This window comes from Gymnodraco acuticeps, unplaced genomic scaffold, assembly GCF_902827175.1.
Source record: "Gymnodraco acuticeps unplaced genomic scaffold, fGymAcu1.1, whole genome shotgun sequence".
Lineage (NCBI taxonomy): Eukaryota > Metazoa > Chordata > Actinopteri > Perciformes > Bathydraconidae > Gymnodraco > Gymnodraco acuticeps.
In genome coordinates, this window is record NW_022992126.1 from 4442882 (window position 1) to 4469605 (window position 26724).

Consider the following 26724-nt stretch of genomic DNA (forward strand, 5'->3'; position numbering starts at 1 on the left):
GCAGATAAAGTGTGTCCCCCCGAGTCCACAACTTGCACTGATGACAGGTGACCGATGATGAAGGCACCGGGGCAAGAAATTAAAAAGCACAGAGGCGAGAGAAAAAAAGGGAGGGAGAGGAGTGAAGACTGGCGGGTATTGGTATTAGAATATGACAGACAGACACATACAGTTTTAAAACCTTTTAAACTTCAATAACCCCACACCTGAACATAGTCCCACTGGTCAGCAATACATATCATTATACGTCTCAGTAAGTGGGGGTGTTGCGTACATTGATTCTCCGTGTTATAAGTGAATATTGAACCAAGAATTAAATTAGCTCTCATGCATATTTCATTATGCAAATTGTTGAATGATACTGTAAGAAAAGAGACTTGAGGGGTTTGGCATGCTCATTAAAAATATCTCAATGGGAGAATCTGAATGTTTTTTAATGTTAATGTCGCCTGTTTGACAGGTGTGCAGACAGAGAGGGGAAGAGGGAGCGACAGAACAGTTGTACTAATTGAAAGAAAATATTTAGATGAGAAGAGAAATCTGACTTTAAAAAATAGGCCTTTTCCTCATGGGTTTCAGTCCCTAGTCTCAAAGACGGTATATTCTTCATTTCACCTTATTACAATAATGTATTGAAACTAGAATGCACCGTTTCGATGAAGTGTATCTTCAGTATGAGGTTACAGTTTATGTTATTTCTTCAATCTATCATGATAATATGTCGAATCCAACCAAGCCTCAACAAATCATCTTTGGTTGTAAGGCTTGGCCTTAACATGTTTAATTACAAACACTTGAACATAAATATCAAGATTGCATTTTTATAGGATGCATGAAAACAAAACAATCAGGTGCATAATAAATACAGTGTGCTGTCTCACATAGCCAGTTTTAATAAGAATGAGGAATACTTACTTTTTGTGAGTCAGAGGGGAGGGCCCCCCTGATAATTACAATTAATTATCTGGAGTCTGGGGCAAAATACTCTTAAAGCTATAGGTTATTGTTCTCAGTGCTGCACAAGCACCCAAACCCCCACACACACACACACACACACACACACACAATAAGTGTCCTTGTGCAACAGCTCTTCAGTCGCCACATTGTACCACCTTGTGTGTGTACTCAATGATTCCATTTCAATCAGGAGAGACGTGATGTATGAGTACATGTTTATTATCGGGACACATGATATGCGGGAATAGTGATTGACGTATTATAACAAGTAACTGTAATGATGTTTTGGCGATTAGGCCCCGGGTTTGCAGGATGATCATTCAGGAGGGAAAGAACCGCTCTGATGAACCCCCCGGGGTCTAGACACTGGTGGTGGTGATAGTAGTTCAGTCCGATCTGAAGGGAGAAGGTTTAGCTTGGCCCTGTATTTAGGAGACAGGAGGCGAAGGGGTGGAGGAGGGTTGTGCGTTGACACCTGAAATGACAACTGACAGGATTGAGAGCAGATTTAAAGAGGTTAGCAGGTGCAATGATTGGCTTGCCGGGGCGTAATGCCCCTGATCACTTATTGAAATAACGTGACACCCGATGATGTTGTCTTCCTGATTGAACTTATGCTGAGCTACATTTCAATCAGGAGAGACGTGATGTATGAGTACATGTTTATTATCGGGACACATGATATGCGGGAATAGTGATTGACGTATTACAACAAGTAACTGTAATGATGTTTTGGCGATTAGGCCCCGGGTTTGCAGGATGATCATTCAGGAGGGAAAGAACCGCTCTGATGAACCCCCAAAAGAAGTGAAGTATGAAGTACGGAGCTGTGAGCAATCCTTACCTTGCGGCTGGCTGCGGAGATCTATGGATGAAAAGAGAGATTAACATGGGGACATGATGAGCGCCGGAATCGCTTCCGGGCTGCGGGGTTAGACATGCGCGGGCCCACTGGCCGCAACCTGCCCTCGCAGTGTTAAACCTAAGCGCGGACCTGTGTCCGCAACCTGCGCCCGCAACCTGCGCCCGCAGGGTTAAACCTAAGCGCGGACCTGTGTCCGCAACCTGCGCCCGCAGGGTTAAACCTAAGCGCGGACCTGTGTCCGCAACCTGCGCCCGCAGGGTTAAACCTAAGCGCGGACCTGTGTCCGCAACCTGCGCCCGCAGGGTTAAACCTAAGCGCGGACATGTGTCCGCAACCTGCACCCGCAGGGTTAAACCTAAGCGCGGACCTGTGTCCGCAACCTGCACCCGCGGGGTTAAACCTAACCGCGGACCTGTGTCCGCAACGTGACTCGGACCCACGTTCGCAACCTGCACTTGCAGGAAGCATACGCAGATCCGGAGTCATAGCCTGACAGATACGGAACCGTAGACACGTATACATGCTGACGTGTTACCACTACCAGTTATAGGTATATTTACCATCTTTTAGTGTTTGAGGGACCTTTGCCAGCACGGCACTGATGTCCGGGCGGATGTAGGATGTGAAGGCAGAGGAGGACCATCGTCCGAGTTGTTGCAGGGATGAGGATGAGACGCCTTGATTAGCAACGGAGGTAGCTGCGCCTATCCTGAACGAATGCCCCGAGAATAATTGGGGCGATAAGCCGGATCTAATGAGAACTTGCTTTAAGTAATGATTGAACTGGTGTTGAGTTAAGGGAATATCCCCTGAAATAAGAAATAGTGGTGAGAGAGGATTAATGGAAGGTCTAAGATGCAGGAATTTGATCATGGATTTATAAGGGCAGAACTGGGAGTCGATGCGGGCGGCGATGACGGAGCAGCGCCGCCGCATTTGGAGTGTTTAAGATATAAGCTAAAGTGGCTAGCGTGAAAGGATATGTCAGAAGCTGACGTCTCGATTGGAATCGAATGTAAGAGAAGCTGTGGTAAATTCACCTGGTCTGAGAAAGGCATAAAAGCTAGGAGAAATAGAGCGTCGAGTAGCGCATCGATATAAGGGGAGAATAACTCACTTCTAAGTTTGGAGAGCATGAGGCGTAAAGTGGATAGTGTAATAGGGCGTCTCCGGTCTAAGACGGGGGGAGAAGTTCTAATGAGACCTTTGAGGATGAGTTTGACTGACTGGTTTGCGAACAGCTGGGAAAGCCGGGATCAGAACAGCGAACGTTAAACTGCACTCCTGCTAAGAGGCCCCGGATGCTTTTTAGATTGACTTCTTCTTTCGAGGCGTTAGATCCAGCGAATGTGATAATAAATGTGTAGCAATAGTGGAAATCTGAGTGTGCCGCTATGCGGATGATCTCATGCAGATGTCCCCCCCAAAACGGAGGATGTGCGTGCACGTCCTTAAGTCGGGGAAAACGCGGTCGTCGTGAGGCCGGCGGATGCCACGTCCAGGAAACGGGAGATGATGGCGTGCCGAAGAATATCCGCATGTAAAGTACGGTTGCCCGATGAGGAGGAGCAACTGTCATTGAAGACGTTTATGTGGATGCACGCAGTTTGGTTAGAGGAACGTTAATACCATGAGCTTGATGTGATGCCTAGGAACTCCAGGTGTGTGACTGGGCCTATAGTTCCTCATGATTAGGAACGCTGTGCTCCTGGAGGATTCTCTTCTTCTTTCTTCTTCTCTTTTCCCAGTTGAGCGGAGTTATAGGTTAGTAATGTTGTATTTGAACACTAGATGCGTAAAGGCAACGCATGAGGAGATCTCCCTGAGCAGTGGGTGATTTGAACTGGGGAGAGACAGCTATTAATATTATTTACCCGAATAGCCGGTGCACACGTAGTTTCTCCTTACTTGACTGCCGCTTAAGGCTGAAAGAGTTCCGCTGAACGATGATGGGAACTTTAAAGCGCGTCGTTAATGTCTGCTTTGAAGAGCCAGCCTTGGCCTGCGCACTATTAAGATTACATTATCTCCGTGCGTAGAAAGGGGGGAACATTGACCTTTGTCATCGAGATTGCCCTGAGCCTTTAACAAAACGTATTAAATAATCTGATGACAGACTGTAAACAGAATAGCTGAAATTTAACAAACTAAATAACTCAGTTACCTCTAATCATTAACCCATGTTTGTATAATGTAGTTAACTCCGTGTGTTGCTGCTAGCATACATAACACCTGACGTTGAAACGTACTCGTGAATGGGGCTACAGAGCTGCTAGAAAGACGGTCGAACCCGGTACATTTCTCCGTCTGCATGCGGTGCACTTTTGCTAAATGTTTAGACAAATTGCTCGTGCTTACATGCTAAACTCTTATTGCACTTATGGTAACAAGTATTCTCCACATCGAGACGGGTAAAGTTTAACCACACCTCGAAGCGCGTTCTCTCCGCCATCTCCGCAGTGTGCTCCGCTGCATGAAGCAGCTGCGTGTGTGTAAACTGCCCCGCCCCCTCGCACACAGACGGGGGAGAGATCTCGTCTGATCGAAAATACATCATAGACGCATTTGTTGTCTTGCATATTAGAAACAAGTTGGCGACACTAAGACTGCGATATAATGCTTTTTAGCAATAATGCATGACATATATTTATAAATGTCTCCGGTACCGATAAAAGACCAATACGTTGGAACTTAACGGCGCGTAAAACACACGTGATGACGTCACCAATGAATCGACGACTGAATGAGTTGGTAACTAATTTGGTAATCGATTAAGTCGATTAGTTGTTGCACCCCTACTGCCGAGGAGATGTGTTTGTCGCAAATCCAGCCGTTGGTGCAACGAGAAACGGAATATTTCTTAGTGGAGAAGAAAGAGAGAAAAATACGATCATTCAGTCAATAATCATTAAATTAATATTGGGAGTGAATCCTAATTTATTTAGTATCTGGTCGTGTCATAAACAGGATAATGTGCAGCGACTTGGTCATTGAGGAAAAGAAGCCCTACGAAACGCCATTTATTTCAGGTAACACTGTGTTGAAGCTTGAAACTGCGTTAGTTACTGAGCATTGTAATGGGTAGTAATTACCCGAACTGCATTAGTAATGCAAGTAATACGTTACTGAACTCCATACTGTAACACGTTACACCCAACACTGCCTGCTGGGACTTACCTAACCCTGAACTAAAGGTAGCAATGCATAGTGTTGAACTTCCTGTCGGCTCCCAGACCGTAGTCGAGGAAACGGGGGGGATGACTCTGTCGTCTCCCAGGGCAGAAGCAACACGCTTCGGGTTCAATAACCCATTTATCGGAGATACTGGAGAGAGGCGAGCTCTTCTTGGGAGGTCGTTGCATTTATTTAGCTCTTCTGTTTCGCAAGATCACAGACCTTCTTTTTTCTGCTGCCTCGTTATTTCTAGAAAACATGTATGTGGCTCGCTCTACCATACCATGCCCGCGCACACGGGCACGCGCCACACCCCTCTCTTAAAGGGGTAGCGATCTCACTCTGGATGACCCAAATGTCATAACGATATACGAAACATCTCGTGAATTTGTTGCAACTGCCTCTTGCCAGCGCTACCCTGACGCCTGTTTTAGAGGTGAGGCGCAGGAGGAAGTAGCTTCAATGGGATGTAGCTTACGCCCTGCCTGCCTGCAGGAGGGGTTGTGGTTGAAGCCAATGGGTAAAGCTTCGCATGCGATGGGGACCCGTTCCGCGTGAAGCCGGAAGCGCCGCATTTGAGCGGCCCTGATGCCGGTGATGCCCTCTTGAGAGACTGAAGGCGTGCGTCAATTGTTTGCGTGAAGTAGCCCATTTCCATTAGCCGGAGGAACTTCCGTGGAGCCCGATTTCCTTGTCTTTTCCTCCCGCGTCCGGGTTTGCGGGGCGGCCGGCTGAAACCGCTAGCCGACTGGGGGACGCCGCTTGTAGCTTAATCCGCAAGACTGCGGAGCTGATGAATAATGCCTGGAGCTGGGACGAAGCCCTGCTGCTGCTTGTGCGTTGACACCTGAAATGACAACTGACAGGAAGGGGAGAGCAGATTTAAAGAGGTTAGCAGGTGCAATGATTGGCTAGCCGGGGCGTAATGCCCCTGATCACTTATTGAAATAACGTGTGACACCCGATGATGTTGTCTTCCTGATTGAACTTACGCTGAGCTACATTAGTGTAATGTCGACTCCAGGTGTACAAGTAAGGACACATTGTCTGCCCTCTTTTCAATCTAAAGGGTCCTTAAACTCACGAGTCGCGACCCTTCAGTGACAGGGTGAATGTAGTGTACTATAATAATAATAATAATACATTCGATTTATAAAGCACCTTTCATTGCTAACAGCAATCTCAAGGTGCTACTATGAGAGGATACAAATAGATCTCAATATATATAATCTGTCTGTATTGAAGAGTGCTTTGGAATTCAAAAGACAGATCTGTTATTGAGGGTTTGTGAGAATATCTCTGTGCATCTGAACTAACCTTTCCGTCTTTTTTTCTAGATGCAACAACCGTACCCAGTGTGCGGTGGTGGCTGGGCCAGATGTTTTCCCCGACCCCTGCCCTGGCACATACAAATATTTGGAAGTCCAATATGAGTGCGTCCCATACAGTAAGTACCCTTTTTGTAAAATGATTTGAACATGTTTTGGCCTCTTATCGCTGTAATGACATACGTGCGTTAGTAGAGTTTTTTAAATGATGTCATCTCAACATGTGTTTGCCATTTCCTAAAAGTTGGATTGTGAAGACTGCAGTGTTTTACAATCATTCATAAAAACCACAGACACTTTATATGGGGAACTATGATCACACTTCTCCCCTTGGAAAATCCAAGAAAGGAAGGAAGAGAAAGGAGGATCGGCTCCAGTGATGGCAGATGGTGATTTGACCTCTGACCATGTGATAACAGACTGAGAGGTCGTATTCACTGGAGTGAAACATTCCTGGGACAGGGTCACTGAATATACCAACAACTGTGAACATTTCTTTTTTGTTTTCTTTCACTGGTAAACTTTTCCCCTAAAATGTAGGTTACAGCTCATTGAATAAAACATGCACAAGGGTTCAGGGTCTTTTTGGAGTAAAGACATACTTTTGTTGTTGGTGTTTTAAAACGGTATTCCAGCTTAGAAGATTTTTCCAAAGGCAAACCCAAAATGCGCTTTCTGTGTCTGTTTTTTGTCGAAAAATCTAAAGTGATTCCCCTGTCGTTGCTCTCACTACTTTTCTCTCACAAAAGGCATTTTGAATTAGTTTTTTCACACACAGTTTTTGCCAAAACAAAAATGAATAATGCTTTATGCCCAAACATTTTTTTAATTTAAAATGCAATGAAAGAGGACATATTACTAACAAAAGGACAGACACAGAATGTAGTAGGAAATAAACAACAACTAACTTCCTCGATTCAATAATAGACCTGCTGTGCTTCAGTGGAAGAATCCAAATGTACTTTCAGCTCAGTAATCTGTTGTTAAACATGGTTGAACCAAATACTACTATTGCTATTACATTGTACATGGCGTTCTTTGTAAAGCTCATAGAAACATGGTACAAGAGGCAGAGTGGGTGTGGATTTGTTTCTATTTCTGTATACAAGTGAAGCTCTTATTGGTGACATTCTTTGTTCATTACAAACATACAGTATCTGCAGTTTAGGTCATCAACATACAGAGTTGGATTTCAAATACAGAAGAAAAGTCGATATCCAAAAATCAATTTAGTATTCTGTGTAAATCTTACTTTTGCTTAAAAAAAAAGATTGTTGGACAAGTGGACTGAGCCTTTCAAGAAATTTAAAGTGAAATATTTTAATGGTTAAACTGCCCTGTTTCAAGTTATTATCAGTTCTTCAAAAAGATATAAACCACTAAGTAAGTTTCTCCTCAAGCATAATTATGTGTAAAAGGAACGTTTTGATTCCAAATATTCAACTTTTTTCTGTCTTCCTTCAATAACAAATGTGTGTAACAGCTTGGAACAAATGTTTTGAACTGTAGTTTTTTCAGCATAATTCCTTCTAAAGTGTTTCAGAAATCACAGATACTTATCTTGAATCTTTGCCTCCCATTGTCTGAGTGTACAGCCTTGGCACCACGGTCCATATAGACGGCCAAGGTGATCTCCCACACTGAAGCATTCAATTATATCTGGCTAAACGGCTCTTGCCTGGCATCTAGAATGACCAACAGATTAAATAATAGGACTATCAGAGCCCTCTCTGGAGCAGATGGAAACACAACCTGATACCTGCTTAATGCCCCTCTGAGTGCGCGCACACACTTGTACGCCACACACATCACAAGCATCAAAACAGGGTGTGCGTCAGTGTGTGTTTTAACTCATGTTTCCTCCATTCATTTAGAACTTGTCTGCACATTCTGTCCTCATCCTTGTTTTAACTGAACGCCAGCTTGAAAACACAGCGCAACCGTATGTCATAGATTAATCACTGGAAAGAACAGTATCTTATGAACAACTGAGTGCAAAGGAAGATGAGTTGCATGCTGATCTGATAAACAATGAGTCAGTCAGGGTAACGTTTCCCCCAGCAAAAATAGACAGCATCTGAAACCAAAGTCATTAGAGAGCTCAGCTAACAGAGGGAGGGACAAAGGGAGAGATAGAGCATTGGAGGAAAGGATAGAGAGGGAGAAAGATTGAGCATTGTAGAGAGATAGAGAGATAGAGAGAGAGAGAGATAGAGAGAGCCTTTAACAGCACATTAGCAGTTTTCGTGTACTGACTAAGTGTTCAGGCTGGATCAGGTAGCGCTCTGATACACTACCTGGCTCCTGTGGGTGTGTTTAGCAAAAAAGAAACGTTGCAGAGTAAAATATGATGTATGAAAAGGTGAACTAGAGCTTGGATACCATGACTTTACACTTCACATTCTTATGTCCGAGAATACATTATGCTTTGTTGTTCCCTGACTCCTCACAGAGCCCTCTCATTGTATCCTTAAAATATTTATGGAATCAATTTTCTTTGAAGGGGCGTAATCGTGTCCGAACGTTAGAACTGAGATACTTTGCTCGCTGTCCGATATTCAGGTTGCAGATGCTTGAGCTCTCGTCTGACATAGCGTGACATAGCAAATCAATGCTGTCAGCTGCGGTGTTGTGAAAGATACATTTTGTAAGACATTAAGCGGTGATATATCTCCAAAATGTTGCCATAAATCACGACGGATCAATAAACGAGGCTTGTTTTCTGAAATATATGAGAGTGTACTCAAACTGTCGCATCCCTTAAACAGTCAACAACTTTAACAAATCATCATATTTACATTAGAAGGCAGGGTTGGCATTAGCGCACTCAAATGGATGCAACTTCAACAGGACAGCCATAACTCAAGTCGGCGACGCGGCTTCCCTTGACATTACACACACTGCTAGTGCTGCCTGTTGAGTGCAAACACCTGACCCAGAGCCATCACCCCTGAGGCCGGGCGTTGCTAATCAGAAACTGATTGCACCGAAAGTGAGCTGAGCTTCAAAGAGACACCACCTCATGCTGTACAGGAACTTTTCCCCAGCACTGGCGTTGAAGTAGAGCGGTTATGTTTCCTACCGCATAGATATTGTAAACAAATCTGAAAGTGGGTTGTAAAACAGGTAATTAAATGATGTACGGTTCCGTTTTTTGGGAAATGCTGCCCCTCCACCTCTCCTCCTTGATTTTTTTCTTGAGGATTTTTGGCTTGCTCTACCTACCAAGCTCTTCATCTCTCCTCCCCGCACTGCAGGATTCTGGCTCCTTTCCAAAGCTAAAATCAAGTGCTCTCTCGCTTTTCTCTCTCTGGCTCTCAGTGGTATGAGTGTGTGGCGGTCGTGTGCCAAACTAGCCAGCTAGCTTTGGCAGTAATTAGCCACCTGTGTATACTTGCTCATTGCACTGCAGGCGGACTATAAATATCCATACATTAACACACTACTGTACAGAGTACTTTCTCAAGCCAGCTCTCACACATGGATACATGAAATCTCTACAAATACACAATTGGTGAAAATGATTTGGATCGTTTCATGTCATTGTCACTATAAAAAAATTCAAAAAAAGCCTGGAACACCTGGGATTTTGTCTATCCATGTCCTCATCTCCACACAGCAGACCCTGGCTCTCCAACTGTTATTATGAAGCAATTAGCCTACTACCACATTTAGTGTATTAATCAGAAAAGCCAGTGATATGTTATGCAATACCCATGCATTCTATTTTAGACAATAGACGTGGCTCAGTAGGAGAGCTAATTAAAAGATAAAATCACCTTCTTGTCTGGCCAATTAAAGACTTCTGTCAGATTGGACCCTTGGAATAACTTCATCATGATAACATGAGAGGATCCGTGTGTGTGTGTGTTGTCATTAATATGATTGCTCTACGTTATGCCCATGTGTGTGTGCATGTCTCAACGTATGTGAATGTACATTATACTGTATGTGTCCTTGTTGGCGTACACGGGCAATTGTGTGTTTCCCAGGGAGAGCGAGGGAAAGATGGATAGGAACCAAAGAGACGGAGGGTGAGCGAGCGTACGAGAGAGCGGGAGCGACAGCTGAAACAGAGATAGAGGGAAATAGGTTAGACGAGGCCAGCAGACGAGGAACAGAATGAATGAATTAACTGATAAAAAGACAGCGGTGAGGTGGACAGGGTTAAGGTTGTGGGAAGTGGTGGAAATACAGAGGACAATACAGAGGACAATACACAGAGAATGAACGAGGAGAAAAGCACAGCGTGTAAGGACGATGGAGAATGCCAGCAGGTGAGGATGAGAGGACAGAGTAAACGATGAGAATAATGGAGAGAGGAAGAAGAAAACTGTCCGTGTCCACAAATGACCTTGGGCTTTAGCCGGCTGAGCTGATTGGAGATCAGAGATAGTAGTGGTGAGGCTGCTGTCGCCACTCGTCTGCAGGAACACGCACACAAACGCACATTTTACACACACTCATGAGTCCACACACTCATGAGCACACACTCTTTCCTCCTAGACGAATACCTCTTTAATAAACCGTATGCTTTCAATAAAAATGTTAATTATCTTTACACCGTACCACAGTCAGGTTAACACTGCTTCTGTGCGAGTGTGTGTATGAGAAATAGAAATGGAAAGAGAGAGCCTGAAAAAAAAAGCAAGAGAAGGTATCCACGGCACAGATGCCTAATTCATTTGATTAAAGTTACAACAACAAAAATGCGATTGCCTATGCGTCGTTGCATGCCCGCCGTCTCATACTGCTGAATTGGAAAGGAAAAAATCCCCCTTCCTATATTCACTGGATCAGGGAAGTAATGCTTGGGCTAGACTTGGAAAAATTGAGATATGCAGTGCGCGGTTTGGTCAACAAATATGACAAAACTTGGTCGCTATTTATTACCCATGTTAGAGGCCTATCCCTCACCTGATTCACTTTGCATCTGTCTTTGACTATTGACCTGGGCACTCTGGGGTCACTAACTTTGGGCTTGAAGTTGTTACGTACCTTGTCAGACTAAGGGTTTGGAAGGCTGGCAATAAGAATAGCATAAACTGAAATGCTGTTTTGGGTTATGTGTGTGATGTTTTATTCATATCGGATTATCTACTCGTATACTGTCTATTATCGTCATTTTTGTTGTATGTGTTTAATCTGGTCTATTCCTTATTTTTTCATTTATTTTACTTGTATTTATATATTTTTTATATTTTATTTCTATGACCATTCGTTTTTTTTTGTTTTTTTTGTCTATTCACTGGGGAATACCACCTGGAGGGGGAGAGGGGTGGGATCTGGGGCGTTTGCAACTTGTTGTCATAAATGTTGGACATACTGTATTTGTGATAAACTGAAAAATAAAGTTGTTTAAAAAAAAAAATTAAAAAAAATAAAGTTACAAAAAAAATAGAAGATACTAATACGTTGATGAATATTCATTTTTGTATTTATAAAACTGAAACTAAACAGGCGACACACTTTCACTAACAAAGCATTTATGTAAGTGTTATTGTGCTGCTATTGTTTTTCTAATAATCATTCAAAGCTTTACTGTTAACAATTCAACATAATTATTTTGAAGCTCACTATTCAATTGTGCAGTCTTAGTGGTTTTACAAGCGATCAGTCAAAGATACTGAATAGATAACATGCCTCACCTCTGTAGAATTCAATTATGAATTACACTAAGAGATACATTGAGAAATGATGCTCTGGTATTTATGTGTTCTGGGAAACAAGGACATGTTGTGCAGTCTTGTGCAGTCTTGCGCACTCTAGGCTAAATTAGCAAAACACCTCTGATCTTTTTCACCTCGCACGCTTGAGCTAACCTTGAAAAAGCCTTTCAACAAACGCCTCACCCACCTACACTACATTCACTCTGTAAAAGCCTGCTCACTGAAAGATGAATGACTGCGATTTGTGAAAAACTTTCATTTCTTACCCTTGTCATGGACATTAAAACTAGAGATGCCTAAAAAAAAACGAGGTCACAGACGGGGGCGTCCACTAATCTGGTGAAACAACAGGCGGCGATATAAATTGAATGACATTTGTTTGACATTTTGTGTGCCATTTGCTGTACTTGTTGTCGCCACACTTTTTCATTTGAAATCTATTAGTCGCTGTCAACCTTGAACTCTGCGTGTTTTCCTTTGAGTCTGGGAGGTTGTATAAGACACTCAGGTGATGCGAAGGCCTTGTTGTTCTGTGTCATTAATCCCCATTGTGGCAACCACACAGTGTCTCTTTGTATTGTTTAAATACAGTATGTGTGTGCGTTTGGTACATCAATATCTGTCGTTCCATCGCACACATCCTACTCAGCACAGACACACTATCTGCTTTCTTTCACAGTTTTTCCTCACAAGAAAACCACTTCCTTGTGGTACACCATTTTATATCTCCACTAGTAATGGCACAGACTCACACAAACACACTCACAAAAACACATATACACACACTTGTTTTAGGTTTAACACGATCTCCTTTCTGAGATTGCTTATTTATCGGGAGTTGTGCTAAGCCACACCAGTTATCATGCATTTTTCATGAGCCTAGTATTTAATGGTAGTTTGTGTGTGTGTGTGTGTGTGTGTGTGTGTGTGTGTGTGTGTGTTGTGTGTGTGTGTGTGTGTGTGTGTGTGTGTGTGTGTGTGTGTGTGTGTGTGTGTGTGTGTGTGTGTGTGTGTGTGTGTGTGTGTGTGTGTGTGTGTGTGTGTGTGTGTGTGTGTGTGTGTGTGTGTGTGTGTGTGTGTGGTATGTGTGTGTGTGTGTGTGTGTGTGTTGTGTGTGTGTGTGTGTGTTGTGTGTGTGTGTGTGTGTGTGTCCTGTATGTTTCTGTATGTATTTTGGTTGGTGATGAGTTAAATAATTGATGCATGCACCATGCAATATGTTGTGCATTTGTGCTATATATAAACATGTCCCATCCGGAAGTCCTTCCAAATGTTTTTTTTCCCTTTGAAGACTATGCTCCTCTCCTCTCCTGGGACCAGTTCCATTCGGCAGGTCTCTAAAGTCTCGAAAGACACAAGGGCACTGCCTGCAGGATTAGGTTTCTGCCATGTTCACATTCCACTCAGTCCCCCTGGGAGCAAGGTGGAATGGAATTCATATGTTTAAGAGGCTTCGAGCAAGTGTGCACCTTTCATTGCGGGGCGAAATAAACCATCCTCCGTTCGAAGCTCTAAGGATAACGCTTTGAAAATAATAAACAGGGAATTGGTGTATGGATAGAAGCAAACCGCTGCATTCAGTATAGTCACATTTCCACACACAGATGATTGTACAGTCAAACACAGAGTGGCACAGAGTAGGTGACAAATAAGCGTTACTGTGCGTCAGTGGCAGTTTTGGCAGGTCCACTGAAATGCAAACCCAGTTATCAAATCAATGTTCTGGGTTTCATTGCTCTGCTGCTATAAGCATACATTAAATAGCTTATTATCTCAGGTCGTTTTGCATCCCTGTATTTTGTCCTGCATTAAGTACCATGTATACATCTGTGTGAGTTTGGCTCAGTCGTATCCCTCTTCCTCTCTCTGTGCCTTCATGGCATGTGTGTCTGTTTCCCCATATTGGTGTGTGTGTGTGTGTGAGGCATATGCAAGATGCATTACTGTCAGATAGCTTCCCCATTGCAGTGTGGTCTCTTCAGACGCTTACGTAATGTTATTACCAATCACACATGGAGAGCATCCTGGCACTCTCACAAGGTTAGGATGAAATATGAGAATGATTATGAAGATCTGAGATTGTATTATCATGATTTCCTTATTATTGCATCATTAATCTATTTTTGTCTCTTGTCCCTGTCCCCTATTTCCCTCCCACTTTCTCTTTTCTTCAACTCTTTTCCCTATGGCTCATGCAGAAGTTGAACAAAAAGGTAAGTCTGTAAAGCAAGCACTCCCACATTCACACATGCACTCATACTCAAAATGAGGGGTTGGGTGTCACTTTTTGATGTCGGCGCCTGAAACGTTTTGTAGCTAACGGCAGAGCGACATCTCTTTCAAAGTCACTGCTGCTATTTTAAGACAGCTTGATCTCAGTGTATAGAGGCAATTCAGAAACACTGGTTCTCATTAGACACTCTCTAGACCCATATTTTTTCATGCTAGCACGTAGAATGTCACTTAGCAAACTCTCCATGGGGAGAGCATGTTTTTATGAGGAACCAATATACAGAAAATTACATTGACATTTACTATTTCAAATGCTTCCCCGTGATATGAAAATTGTGCCAGTGCTTTGAATAGCCAATGGAAATTCAATCAATATTCCCAGCCCTTTCTGTGGGATCTGAGATTGTTATTTGGAAGAATGGGAAAACCACAGTGCACATCTGGCCCGTCTGTGAGAGTATCTGCCATGTATGTGTATGTGACAACATTCCAGTTAAATTACAAAGGTCCCTAAGACTCCAGTCGCACTGGCTTCCCAGAATTTACTACATCTCCCACATCTCCCACATCACTCATAAAACATGACCCCAGAATTCAAAGATGGGAATACTAAGCACAGAGTGGGGAATGAATTATTGTAACAATTGGAGAAACAGCAGGCGATAAAAGACGTGTTCTGCTCTACAGTTGGGCGTTCATGACAAAGATAGAAAGGGAGGGAAAGGAAGAAAGAGCTATGAGACTAATGAAGAGCCGGGGAGGGAGGTAGAAGTGGGAATAGCGGGAAAGGGGGTGGGGGTTGGGAGGGCTGGTGGCAGAACAAAATGTGCTATTTTCTCCTTTTCTTGTAGTTGTGAGAGCAGGGTATTATCTGTTGAATAGGAGACATGCTGTTGCTGTTCTTGAGAATGACAGTGACTATACAAAAATCAAATCACAACACAGTCTATCATGTCATCGTCAGCCAGTTGTGGTTAAGGTTGAGTTACAGCACTATTTAACATTTATGAAAAGAGGCAAACATTTCACAAACACTGTGATAAAAACTAGACGGGATAGTTGACATTTTACAGAGTTGAAATTGCTATCATTCTTTCCTCAGTATTTCTCTGCCCTGGCATTCTGCGAGGAGTGTACCAGAGTGAACATCTCTTCGAGTCAGATCACCAGTCCGGTGCGTGGTGCAAAGACCCACTGCAGGCCTCAGACAAGATCTACTACATGCCCTGGACCCCATACCGCACTGACACACTGACAGAGTACTCGTCAAAGGAGGACTTCATAGCAGGACGTCCCACCACCACCTACAAACTCCCACACCGTGTGGACGGGACTGGTTTTGTAGTCTATGACGGCGCTCTGTTCTTCAACAAGGAGCGCACACGCAACATTGTAAAGTTTGACCTGCGCACTCGCATCAAGAGTGGTGAGGCCATCATTGCCAATGCCAACTACCACGACACCTCACCATACCGCTGGGGGGGAAAGTCAGACATTGACCTAGCGGTGGACGAGAACGGGCTGTGGGTGATCTATGCAACAGAGCAGAACAACGGGCGAATCGTGGTGAGCCAGCTCAACCCCTACACCCTGCGTATCGAAGGTTCCTGGGACTCAACGTATGACAAACGCTCCGCCTCCAATGCGTTCATGATCTGCGGAGTCCTGTACGTGGTCAAAACAGTCTACGAAGATGACGACAATGAAGGGACTGGAAACAAAATCGACTACATGTACAACACTGATAAGAGCAAGGAGATGACGGTTAACATACCATTCCCCAATTCCTACCAGTACATCGCCGCAGTGGATTACAACCCGAGAGACAACCTGCTGTACGTGTGGAATAACTACCACGTGGTCAAGTACTCGCTGGACTTCGGCAACAATGGTAGGCCCCACTTTACACCCAATTCTTCTCTCTCCACCTCTGACTTCTCATTCTTCCGTTCTTAATGTATTTTTTCAACTTAGTACCATGCGTAATACCAAGAACAAAGAAGTCGGTTTAAGCATTTTTCCAACAATATTCATTAGACAGGCTGTGATGTGATTTGCTAAATCTTCACATGGAATACCTTGGCATGTTTGCTTTCCTTTTAATATTCATTCCTTTTAATATCCATGATGATGAATTACTTTCTGTTGTGGCATAAGGAATGCTTACAGCCACTAATCTTTCTCTAATAATTAATTTTGAGAAAAGACTTACAAAAGAAAGGAAAAGCACCATCTGTGCAACTACGGTTTCTCAATTATGATTGTCTCCCACTACTCCACCACTTGTGTCTGCTAGTTTTTAGAATTAAAAGATAAAATACAAAATAAACTAAACTAAAACAGAACACTCTGAGAGCTGCTTTTGTCAGATACAGAATAATTCACAATGTTTTCTTTTATCTGCACCTTAGCGGAATATCTCTAAAGTTATTCTGAGCCTTATATACTGTATTATGTTCGTTTGCCTTTTACTGTACCTTCTTTAGTTTCCCCAGCTGCTTAACAAATCATAAGGCCTTCCCCAAGAATGAAGCCAGGAGTGTGTGGAGGAAAGCGGAACAGTGCCAATTTCAGTTCATCCATTTATAATGACATTCTAAAGAAACTTAAACCTGTGTTTGAAGTTGCACATATGTATTGTTGACCTCTTTTGAGACTGCTGTCAAAGGTTCATCCCTGGTTGTCACCGTTAGGGATACCACAATTTGCAAATTGAATACATATTAATACTTAAACAAGACACAAACACAACAATAGCAGTCATCTGTTTTTAACAAAATGCGGACAAGCTGTTAAACATAGAAGATGGTTTGGCTGCAAACATTTCCCTAAGGGGTTGATAGAGACCAAAACAGAGCAAAAAGGTGAGTGTTTCCTGCAGTGATTTCATGAGGTGTTGTGTCAATGTTGTGTTTACACTGCCAAGGGGCCAAACAAAAATCAATCATTCCTGCCTAAAGTGTAGCTTTCAAATCCTTTGAGCACCACCCTGGGACGGTCATATGTGAATCAGTAAATCCGTGCAAGTGCGGTTTGAAGGTGAGTTTGGTGAAAAAGTCATGAAATTGATAGATATGCCTATTTATCCGAGATGTACAGGGTCTGACCCATGTTCAGCCCAGGTCGGAGAGGTCATGAATCCAATTTGAAGGTCGGCTCATTTACTGTAGATCAACCATCGCTAGTATCGCTGCGTCCGTCTGAAAGAAATACTGTGTAACCCAAAGTGACTCTGTTTTCAATTCTGATGAGAGGTTAGAGCCCACCCACCCACCCCTCCCTCCTTCCTCTGGATGGAAGGGCTTAGGCCCCTGGAGCCTGAAGGGCTATTTGCCAGTGTAATTGCCTTTCATCACCTTTCTATGGAGTGGTCAAGGCAGTCTGGCTGGCGTGTCTTATTAAATGATGTCTGAATTAATGCATGCTCTTACACGCAGTTAGGAGGCGCAGTACAAGGAATTATAGAGAGGCAGCGCTAAACTTGGTTTCTACCGATTACTGTGCGTGTGTGAAGGGAGGCCTGGCTGTAAAAGTGTGTGTGTGTTTATGCGTGCATAATGATGTGCAGGCCTGTGTTCTTACGCGTTAATGTACTTAGACTATGAGTTTGTGTTTCTCTATTCATGAGTGTGCATACGTGTTTATTGGTGCATGCTTGAGAGTCTGATCACTCTCATAATGGAGCTCTCAGTGTCTCAGGAGGCTCTAAAGAGGAGATCAATGAGGATTCAATGTGGAGAATGACCTCCAGTGCACAGCAACAAGCCAGACTGCTGACCAGCGGGAGATAAATACATACAATCAATTCCTCCCCGCTCCTTTACTCCCCTCCTCGCTCTGCTCCCTCACTCAATAAAGACAAGGAATAAATTAACTACCTTAACTGCATGATTTACTCATTCTTCAGAAAATGAGGCAGCTAAGTCGATTCACTCGAGTTTGATTTTGTTATTGTATGCAGACGCTATATTTTGCTCTTCATTCATTCTAGATTTGTCCATGATTTTCAATATATATTGAGCATATACTGTAGGGTCAACCTTCCATGTTTCAGCCCTGGTGTTTTTTTCCTTACTTAATTCAGGAAACAGGCAAAGGAAAGGGGCCATTCTGAGGGTTTCCACTTATAACCAATGTAGCGTAATGCTTACACTGTTTTTGTTTCGGCTCATATGGACTTCCTTAAAGATATAAAATGAGACAGGAAATGGGCCATGGAGTAAAGGAAGGCCAAAGTAGGCCACTGAGGACTGAGTGCAATTGGGGTACAACGCAGGAGCACCAATTACTGTGTTCTGTCGGCCCAACTGGCGAACAAAGGCAGCTCACTGGACGCTTCAAAATAGGTCATTCTGAAGCATTTGCACTGTTTGGACTTGGCAATTTGTTTAATTGCTATTTTAATCAGTTATATCTTCATTTAAGTCATTCATTTTACAATATGTAGCATTAATGTTAGCTATGTTTAGTGTTGGGGCTTGTGCTAAAACACAATGCAAACTGCTGAGTTTGAAAAAATGGGGCTTTTGTAAAAGAAAGTCTTGAAAAAAGGTTTATATTTGCTTCAAAGTATAAAGGTACTCAATCAAATTGACTCCTGTATTGAAAGTCTAGCCCAGCCCTCTATAACACATACGGTTGGCTTCAAGCAAGATTTTAAACATTCCAGGAAAATAAATAAAAAATCTTCAGTGTAGTTTACAACAGGTCAACAGAAACCATACAGGTTTACTCCCATGAATTCCATCACACCATGAAGCAGAACATGTTCTTTTTGAAATGCATATCTTTTTCTCCCTTGGCACTTGAGAAGAAAGCCGGCTGCCTCTCTGCATTTATTGTCTCCAATATCCTTTTGTACTTACTCTTTGTCTTTTTTATATAACCATTCTTTCTCTCCTTTCTTTTAAATACCCATTATTTATTCCCCCGTCTTTGAAATACCTATTCGTTCTTTCTTTCCCATCCCTCACACAAACTCATACACTCACAATGGCAGGAATCTCAAAATGCCCCTTTCCGTACATCTGTCTTTAACTGTGTGTTTTCCACTTTATTTTTTCTCCGTTTTCCTTATCTCCCGCCTAATCTGCCCTCCTTTTCTGCGCCCAACCTTTTCCAACATCGCACAAAGCTTTTTCATCTAATGTCTTCAGATCTATATATTATAGGCCTATTGCGTGATTGCATGTGTTGTCTCTGCATCACCCTTTCCTCACGCCCCACACTCCCCAAACACTCTCTCACTCTCTACTGTTTATAGAATTGTTTCATCATGTCTTCTTACATGCATATCATAGAGGCTTGTCCTACGCAAGCGGCATGGCTCCGATGAAAGATTTGAATAATTTATCACCTCCAGTCTGCCTTACCACACTTTAGAAAGTTTTCCCAACAAAGTCACACAATTATTCATGTTATCTGCATCTTCGGGAAAAAACGGCCAAACAGGGATAAAACTAAACAAATTTCCAATGGCGCATGCTGCCTTTTCCATCTTGTATCTTTCTCCGTATGTTATTCTGCTGCCCCAGTTCTTACTATAATATGTCCTGCTCCTAGAATTTAAAGTGATGATCTACTTAAGTTCTTATGATCCATTGAGACAATCTGATTGCTTATCGTATCGTAAACCAGCCCCTTTACACTTTGGCACAAGTGGAAAGGTACATAACTATGAAAAGTTTCCTGAACAACCCTGAAGGTATTTTTAAAGGACAATGGAAAATAAATGTATCAGAAAGTGACAAAATCGGTTTTACAACTTATTAACATAATTGTTTTTGATAAGTACTACAGCGTTATCTAAATAACTTTGAAAGGGCGTATTGCTTAAGTTCTATCGCTGAAAGTCACCCACAATAACCCCACCCACTATACAGCTCAACCTCCCAATTATGCCCTACAAAACAACAGTTCATATTGAAAAAAGAACTCAAACATGACAGTTAGATAGCTTACTATCACTAATTTTAATTAAAACAATATTTTCGTCTGACCTTATTTTAGAGGGTGATTGCAATTTGGAGCATTATATTATTGTTGACAGTTTTGAAAAAGTCAAAAATATAACTCAGACATCTATTTAACTACAAATAAAAACTCAATTATTCTAGCTCATTGCTTACGACAGTCAAATACTTAAAGTGTCTAAAGTGAGATCCTCAATCTTAATTAGAGAGTAATCAAACGCTGGCATCCTATTCTAATCTAAATACACAGTTATAAAGAGATGACCTCTATTTGCCACTTGTCAGTTTACGGAAATGTAAAGGTTCACCTTTGAACTCTTAATGGCTGGAATCACAGAGTTCCATTTCCTAAGGAAGTCAAGCATGGCGTTTCTATTGTCTTCACCCCTCTTCACTTATTTACACCACCCTCCCCACCCCAACCTCTCCACTCCTCTCCCTTTTTGCCTTCCTTGGCACCAGATTGCAATCAAGCGACATGGCTAAGCAGCAGTGCAGGAAATGTTGGAAACAAGCTGAAGTGGAGAGAATAACAAGAGTTAATGGCACAAGTGGAGACCCTCTTTCACCAGATCACTGATTAGTTCAACCCTCGGCACATTTCTGGCTTGTCACACACAGTTGTGTATTTATGTGTGCGTATTGTCCTTAAAATAACTGTTCATGCCACCTAGATGGTGTCAAAATATAGGTTGGTTTCTTTATTATCTTAAATGAAGTAAAAAGCTTTTAATACAAAATGTTAGGTCAGAGTAGTATAGTATGGTATTCCAAAAAAGGAAAATGCAGAGAACTATCCAGAAGTGGTTAATCCTATCATAAGATTTAATACTGTCTCTTACTGGATCTACTTTCCAAAATAAAACAAACCTTTAAAGAAGAACACAATCTTCTACACCAGTATGCTAGCATAACAAGGTAACATGACAACATACTAGTGCTTTCACAGTTTCACACCTTATTCTACACTCCCTCCTTCACTTCCCCCCCCGTTCTCCCTTCTTTGTCTTTTCCCCTCTGTCTCCTCTCTCCCTGCTTTTCCCCTTCATTCCTAAATGGGTTACGACACAGCCGTCTGAGCAGAATGAACCCTGTTTCAGAGAGTCTTGTGCACCTGTTCCTTGCCTGCAGTGTGTCCTTATCGATTGCATTGCCCCAGCCGGGCCCTCTGCGTGCATTTGGCCCCGCACCACTTTTCTTCTGCCAAAAAGCACATGCCAAATTAAGCAGGCCGAGCCAGGACGACAGGGTGGAAGGGGAACCCACAGCCCCATGGGAAGTAAATACAGGAGAGAGCAGAGCCTGTCATCATGGCTCTACTTGGATTTCATTTTTTTAATTATAAAAATAGTACAAGGTGGGGATTAAAGTGGATACAATCTTAAATGTTCAAATCATGAACCAGGCTGATAAATGATATGGAGCAAAAATCTTAAATAGCCACAGGGTCATTTGCTGGAGGCTACAGCCCTCATTCTAACGCAGTAGGACTGAGCTCAACGCCTATATTCATACCCGTTGTCCTTACTAAATTGAAATAAATTCAATATATGTGTATCAATGGTGATGAGAGTCTGGAATGTATAGGAATATGCTGATGATAGCCTCCATTATTAAACAAAAACCTGTCCTGAACCCTTAGCTTTTTGCTTTGAACAAGGGAACTTCCCCTGATTAAGTCAAAAGCATGTAATTGGCAAATTTGCTTCAGGTGTCTCTGACCTCAACGGAGGGAAGACATGATTATGCAACTGGTAATCCAACAGGGCTGAGCAGGGATGTGTCTGTATGTGGATTAGCTGTGGAACGTGGTGGTGCCTGGCAGCCATTTTGAGGGAGGCTCTATTAGTTGAGGTTGTTTTCTATCTCCAAGTATCGCTGCTTTGAAGTGCTCCATTCTGTCTTATCAGCGGGCTCGAGCCACTCGCCGCAAGCTCTGTGTGCGTACGAGTGTGTGTATAGCAAGTGAGTGAAAAGTACATTTCTGCTCAAGTGTGTATCTGCATGCATTTGTGTGTGTTGCTTCACGCACAACTCAGTGACAAGTTAAGTGTACAGGGGAGTGTGTGTACGTCTGTGTGTGTGCACTTCAGCCATAGGGGCAGTGAGTTATCGCAGTATGCAGCCTTATTCAATGTCTGTGCTTCTACTACTGCCTAGAAAGCTTTGTGCCCTTCAGTCAGATTATCATTTTGCTGTTACCCCTCCGGATCCATCCCTTCATACTGTTCAGCATGGTGTGTTTGTGGAGGCAGTAACTTTGAAGGAAACTCTAAGAAACTAATCATCTTGCATATTAAGAAGCCCATATGAGTCTTCTCAGTTCTCTGAAACTTCTGTCTTAATTTAAATCCCTTTTCTCTTAGCTTCAGCTTCCCCCCCCTCTCTCTCACACGCCGTATGCCGCTTCTCTGAAGTTGTGGGAAACTTGCCAGAGGAAGTTCATTTTTCTCTCTGCTCTCTGCCGTCTACCTTTTGTGTTGTGGATTTACGATCCCTCTGTTTACCGAGTGAGAAGTCAACAAGAGCATTCTCGGCACCAACACAGAGGCAGGCAGTCACACCCGCACAGAAAAACATCGCCACACACAGTCACACAAAAACACACATGCACACATCTGTCTGCGTGTCAGATGATCATGTGCCACAGCATCCCAGGCTGACAGACAGCATCTCTATGGCCCCTCCAGTGTGGTGACAGATAGACAACTCCAGGAACAATTTTACTGCCAGCCTGCCATTGTCTCACCTTCCCCTGGGCTTGCTACAGGTCAGGAAAACAGAATAGCACATAGAACAGAATAAAATAGAATATCTCACCAATTGTTCCAGAGCTTTCAATCTGCACCAAACAATTTACCTCACCATATGGAGTTGGCCATTCATTATGGAAGAGTAGAAGTTTAAACTGGCTTTTTTTGACTGAGCACTTTTGAAAAAGGACTTGATTCCATGGTAGCAAAAAAGATAAAACAGAAGGTTGACTCTTGACCTTGTAAATGGCCGAGGACAAATCAATCTCAACACAGTGTTCATTAATCAACCATTAAAGTCCATTCAATTGTATCACACTCCTTCCTTAGCAGATATAATTATGTTTCTTATAAAATCATCATTACCATTCATTAGGATTATGCCCATAAAGTGTTTTATTTTTCAGGATTACTGTTAAAATGAGTTCTTCCAAAAAAATTGTAAATACTTTGTTGACCACAGTTTAAGAAATATATTTGTTCATTTATTATTTAGTTAATAAAACACTATCTGATCTTACATGTACACACAGTTAAACCTCCAAAACAGAATCCCTTTATTAAAACATTTTAAAAGATGGTTAATATACTTAAAGTTATTTATTCAATGATTGCATTTCCAGCATCAACTCACCTAAATGTCATCTGTGTATAATAATGATTAATCTATTTAGCATAGACCTACATAATATGTTGTTATTAAGTTCAAGCATATTGCTTGCCCAGTGCTTAACATAATAGTTAATGCTGCAAGAGGATTCATCCTTTAGCGCAGGGTAACCTGAAATGAAATGCAGAGGCAATGTATTATCATAACTGTCAAAATGTGTCAGGCATGGGCAGGTCCGCCATTTATAGGAACACATCTTAACTGAATTTGTAACTGTATTTTGGTTCTGTCACATGCTTGTTCTTTTGACATCAGCCCCAACGAAACGCACAACGTTTAGGTTAGCTGACATCCTGAAGTTGTCACGGCGCATTTAGTCAAGGCTTCCTAAGCTTAAACGCGGTGAGATACATCAGTCCCCATGAGTACAACCTCTAGCCTTTTTTCTCTATAAATGTTTCATAAGGCAGTTATGTCATGTTCCGGTAGTTCCCTACAGCATCTTCCACAGCATCTTCAGTCATGCCAGTGATGAATTCATCACATTGCAAGACCTCCCCCCACCCCATCTCAATGCCGTGAAAATAACAAGCAAGGAGGACAGAATAAAGATACGGGCGAGCACACTTGAAAGAGAGTGCTGAGAAATCTAGAAATTAAAATGGGTTGAATAAAAGTGTGGCAAAAAGGCGAAACAAATGTATGTGTGAGTCATCCAATCAGATGGTAAATGTCTAGGAGACAGCGGAGGAAGGAGAAGGGATGGAGCTTCATGGTGTGTGAGGTGGTGTGGCCCGCTGCCTGTGATGCTTGCATGTGTTGCCTCACCTCAAGCTGCCCGCCCCTGTGTCTCCTGCCCTGTACTTACAGTAAATGACAGCAGACATCAACCTCACACACACACACACACACACACACACACACACACACACACACACACACACACACACACACACACACACCATTACTCTTCTATTGTTGTGGCAGAGGCCCTAATGGAGCTTCCCGTTTGAGTGCAGATAGACACACACACACACACACCGACTCACTCTCCGCTTCATAAGTGTACACACACGCAGATTGACAGCTAGTCCCTAGGCCACTGCCGCTACGCATGATTGATGGCAATGTTCCGTGGAGAATGCATGAGGCAGGGCGGCAGTGATTCAGGAATGAGGAGCAGCACAGTTTAGGTACGGAAACACTCCATTGAGTTGTGGAGGAAGAGAACAGAACGTACAGGAGGAGCGGGATGTTTCATGGCTGTCAGTCAATCAGACAGACAGGTAGGTAGGGAGAGGGAAACAGAGAGAGACAGAGGGAAACAGAGAGAGGTACTGCGCTTTGATTAAACTGCAAAATCGACTTAGGCTCACAGTAAATAATATAAATACGACCGCCACTCTTTACTAAAACCCACACGTCTTAATTCTCCACACATTGACACATTATTTTCATCCCCAAACGAACAAAAAAGCATCACAAAATGACAACGTTTTCCAAAAACACTGCAGTCAACTTATTTTGTGCCCAGCACATCCCCAAATTAGGCAGTCAATATGCAGTAGACTAAGAAAACAACAACATAGCAGTAACAAATACAGCCTAGTATCACAGTCCTTTCCTGTGAAAATCACACGGCCTCATTGAGACGACAAATTCTATAACCCTTCAATGTCAGGGACCCGCATGTAGTACATATTATGGCCTTAGGCACACCAACCCCTTAGACAGAGAAACACAAGCGCCTGTGCTTTCCATTTGTGCAGAAAATCATATAATCAAGAATGTTAACATCATGGCAGACTTGAGGAAAGTCACACAAGGCAACTTCACACTTTCGCTACCCCACCTGGCAGCAAATGATAGCTTGAACACCCAGAGGACCCCATCACCCAGAAATCATGTAGCATGATGTTGTATACTTCACACTTTTCAGAATAAAAATACATCTTGTTGATATTTTCTGGTCGGCATGGAGATGGTGGAAAATCTTTTTAGGAGAGTTCAACCAGGTTCAGTCGTCCCTGTTCTTACAGTGTGTAGAAAATATCTCCATTCTATAAATCCAAAATGTATCTTGTCAAGGTGACATTACATGACACTGTGACAATTCAGCTTTAAGCTGCTTTGTGATCTAGGGCCTCTGTCTGTTTTTCTGTTTGCTTGTTGCCTGTATCCGTACTTCAGGCAATCCACATGTTATGGGTTTTTAAATAGGAATATGAAGTCAAAAATAAAGTCTAAAATAAAATGTAGAGTTATTATAATATTCACATGATGTGGAAGCTCTGCAGGTTCGGACATACACAGGATGTATGTTCTCTTCTTTGATAACAAATTCCCCAAAATATTCTTGGAGATAGTTTATCCTAATATAATTTAAGGCAATCTCAGCTGGATAATTAAAGTGTTCACAGTGAGGGACAAAGCTATTCCCTGCTTTTTTAAAGAATATTTTCAAATAAAAAGGTGGCTATTAAAATGGGCCCCAACTGAATTCAATATTACACATAATGACTTCCAAATGATTGGAGACTGAAAAAAATGATTCAAAGGGAAAGTGACAGAAAGCTGTAAATAATTATTTCCCTTTACTCAACTTTCGATTCCTTCAATATTGATTTGTAGCATGTGCAGTTGAAAGCTACAGGAGGGAAGCAGATGAAGTGAGATACCCTGGTGAAGTATTTTAACAAGAGGACGTTAACACTTCACATTCACATGCTCTATTCCTCTCTTCATGGCCCCCTAATCCATCTATTCTTTATTTCTGTCCCTGAACAGGGTCAGTCTGAATCATTTAGTATTTTTACAATGAAATATTGACAATAAAAGAGTGTGTCATATGCATCTAAGTGACCTTTCTGCCTTTGCGTGATGTCATTGCGTTATGAATCATGCATGAAAACGTTAAAAAAACCAGTCCCATAGGAAACACTGGTAACCTTGTACACATTTTCAGGACAAACCAATTGTTAGTTTTGCATTCATACAATATGTCATATCCAGTTTGCACACAAATTGTTGTTTGAAAATACATTCTGAACTTGGAAGTAAGAAAAAAGACCCCACAGAAATCTGGCATATTGCGACAATGATGAGGAATGAAACACCAACATAGGGAAGTCATTAGAAACACGAGCTACTCCCTGTCACAGCTA

General features: G+C 42.4%; 1 protein-coding gene and 1 long non-coding RNA gene across 12 annotated transcripts in view; one reads left to right on the forward strand and one right to left on the reverse strand.

Annotated features, from left to right (window-relative positions):
* Nucleotides 1-26724, forward strand: part of adgrl3.1 (adhesion G protein-coupled receptor L3.1) — a 135726-nt gene that overhangs the window by 64318 nt on the left and 44684 nt on the right. For all 11 annotated transcript variants that reach the window (XM_034203300.1, XM_034203302.1, XM_034203303.1 and 8 more), the window contains exons 5-7: nt 6334-6443; nt 14192-14206; nt 15328-16116. In XM_034203300.1, the coding sequence (XP_034059191.1) occupies nt 6334-6443; nt 14192-14206; nt 15328-16116 (914 nt within the window). The remainder of the gene's footprint in view (nt 1-6333; nt 6444-14191; nt 14207-15327; nt 16117-26724) is intronic.
* On the reverse strand, nt 1161-5995 carry LOC117537911. Its single transcript, XR_004567792.1, has 2 exons — nt 5844-5995; nt 1161-1432 (listed from the first exon to the last, which is right to left on the reverse strand). It is a non-coding gene; the product is annotated as an uncharacterized LOC117537911 (long non-coding RNA).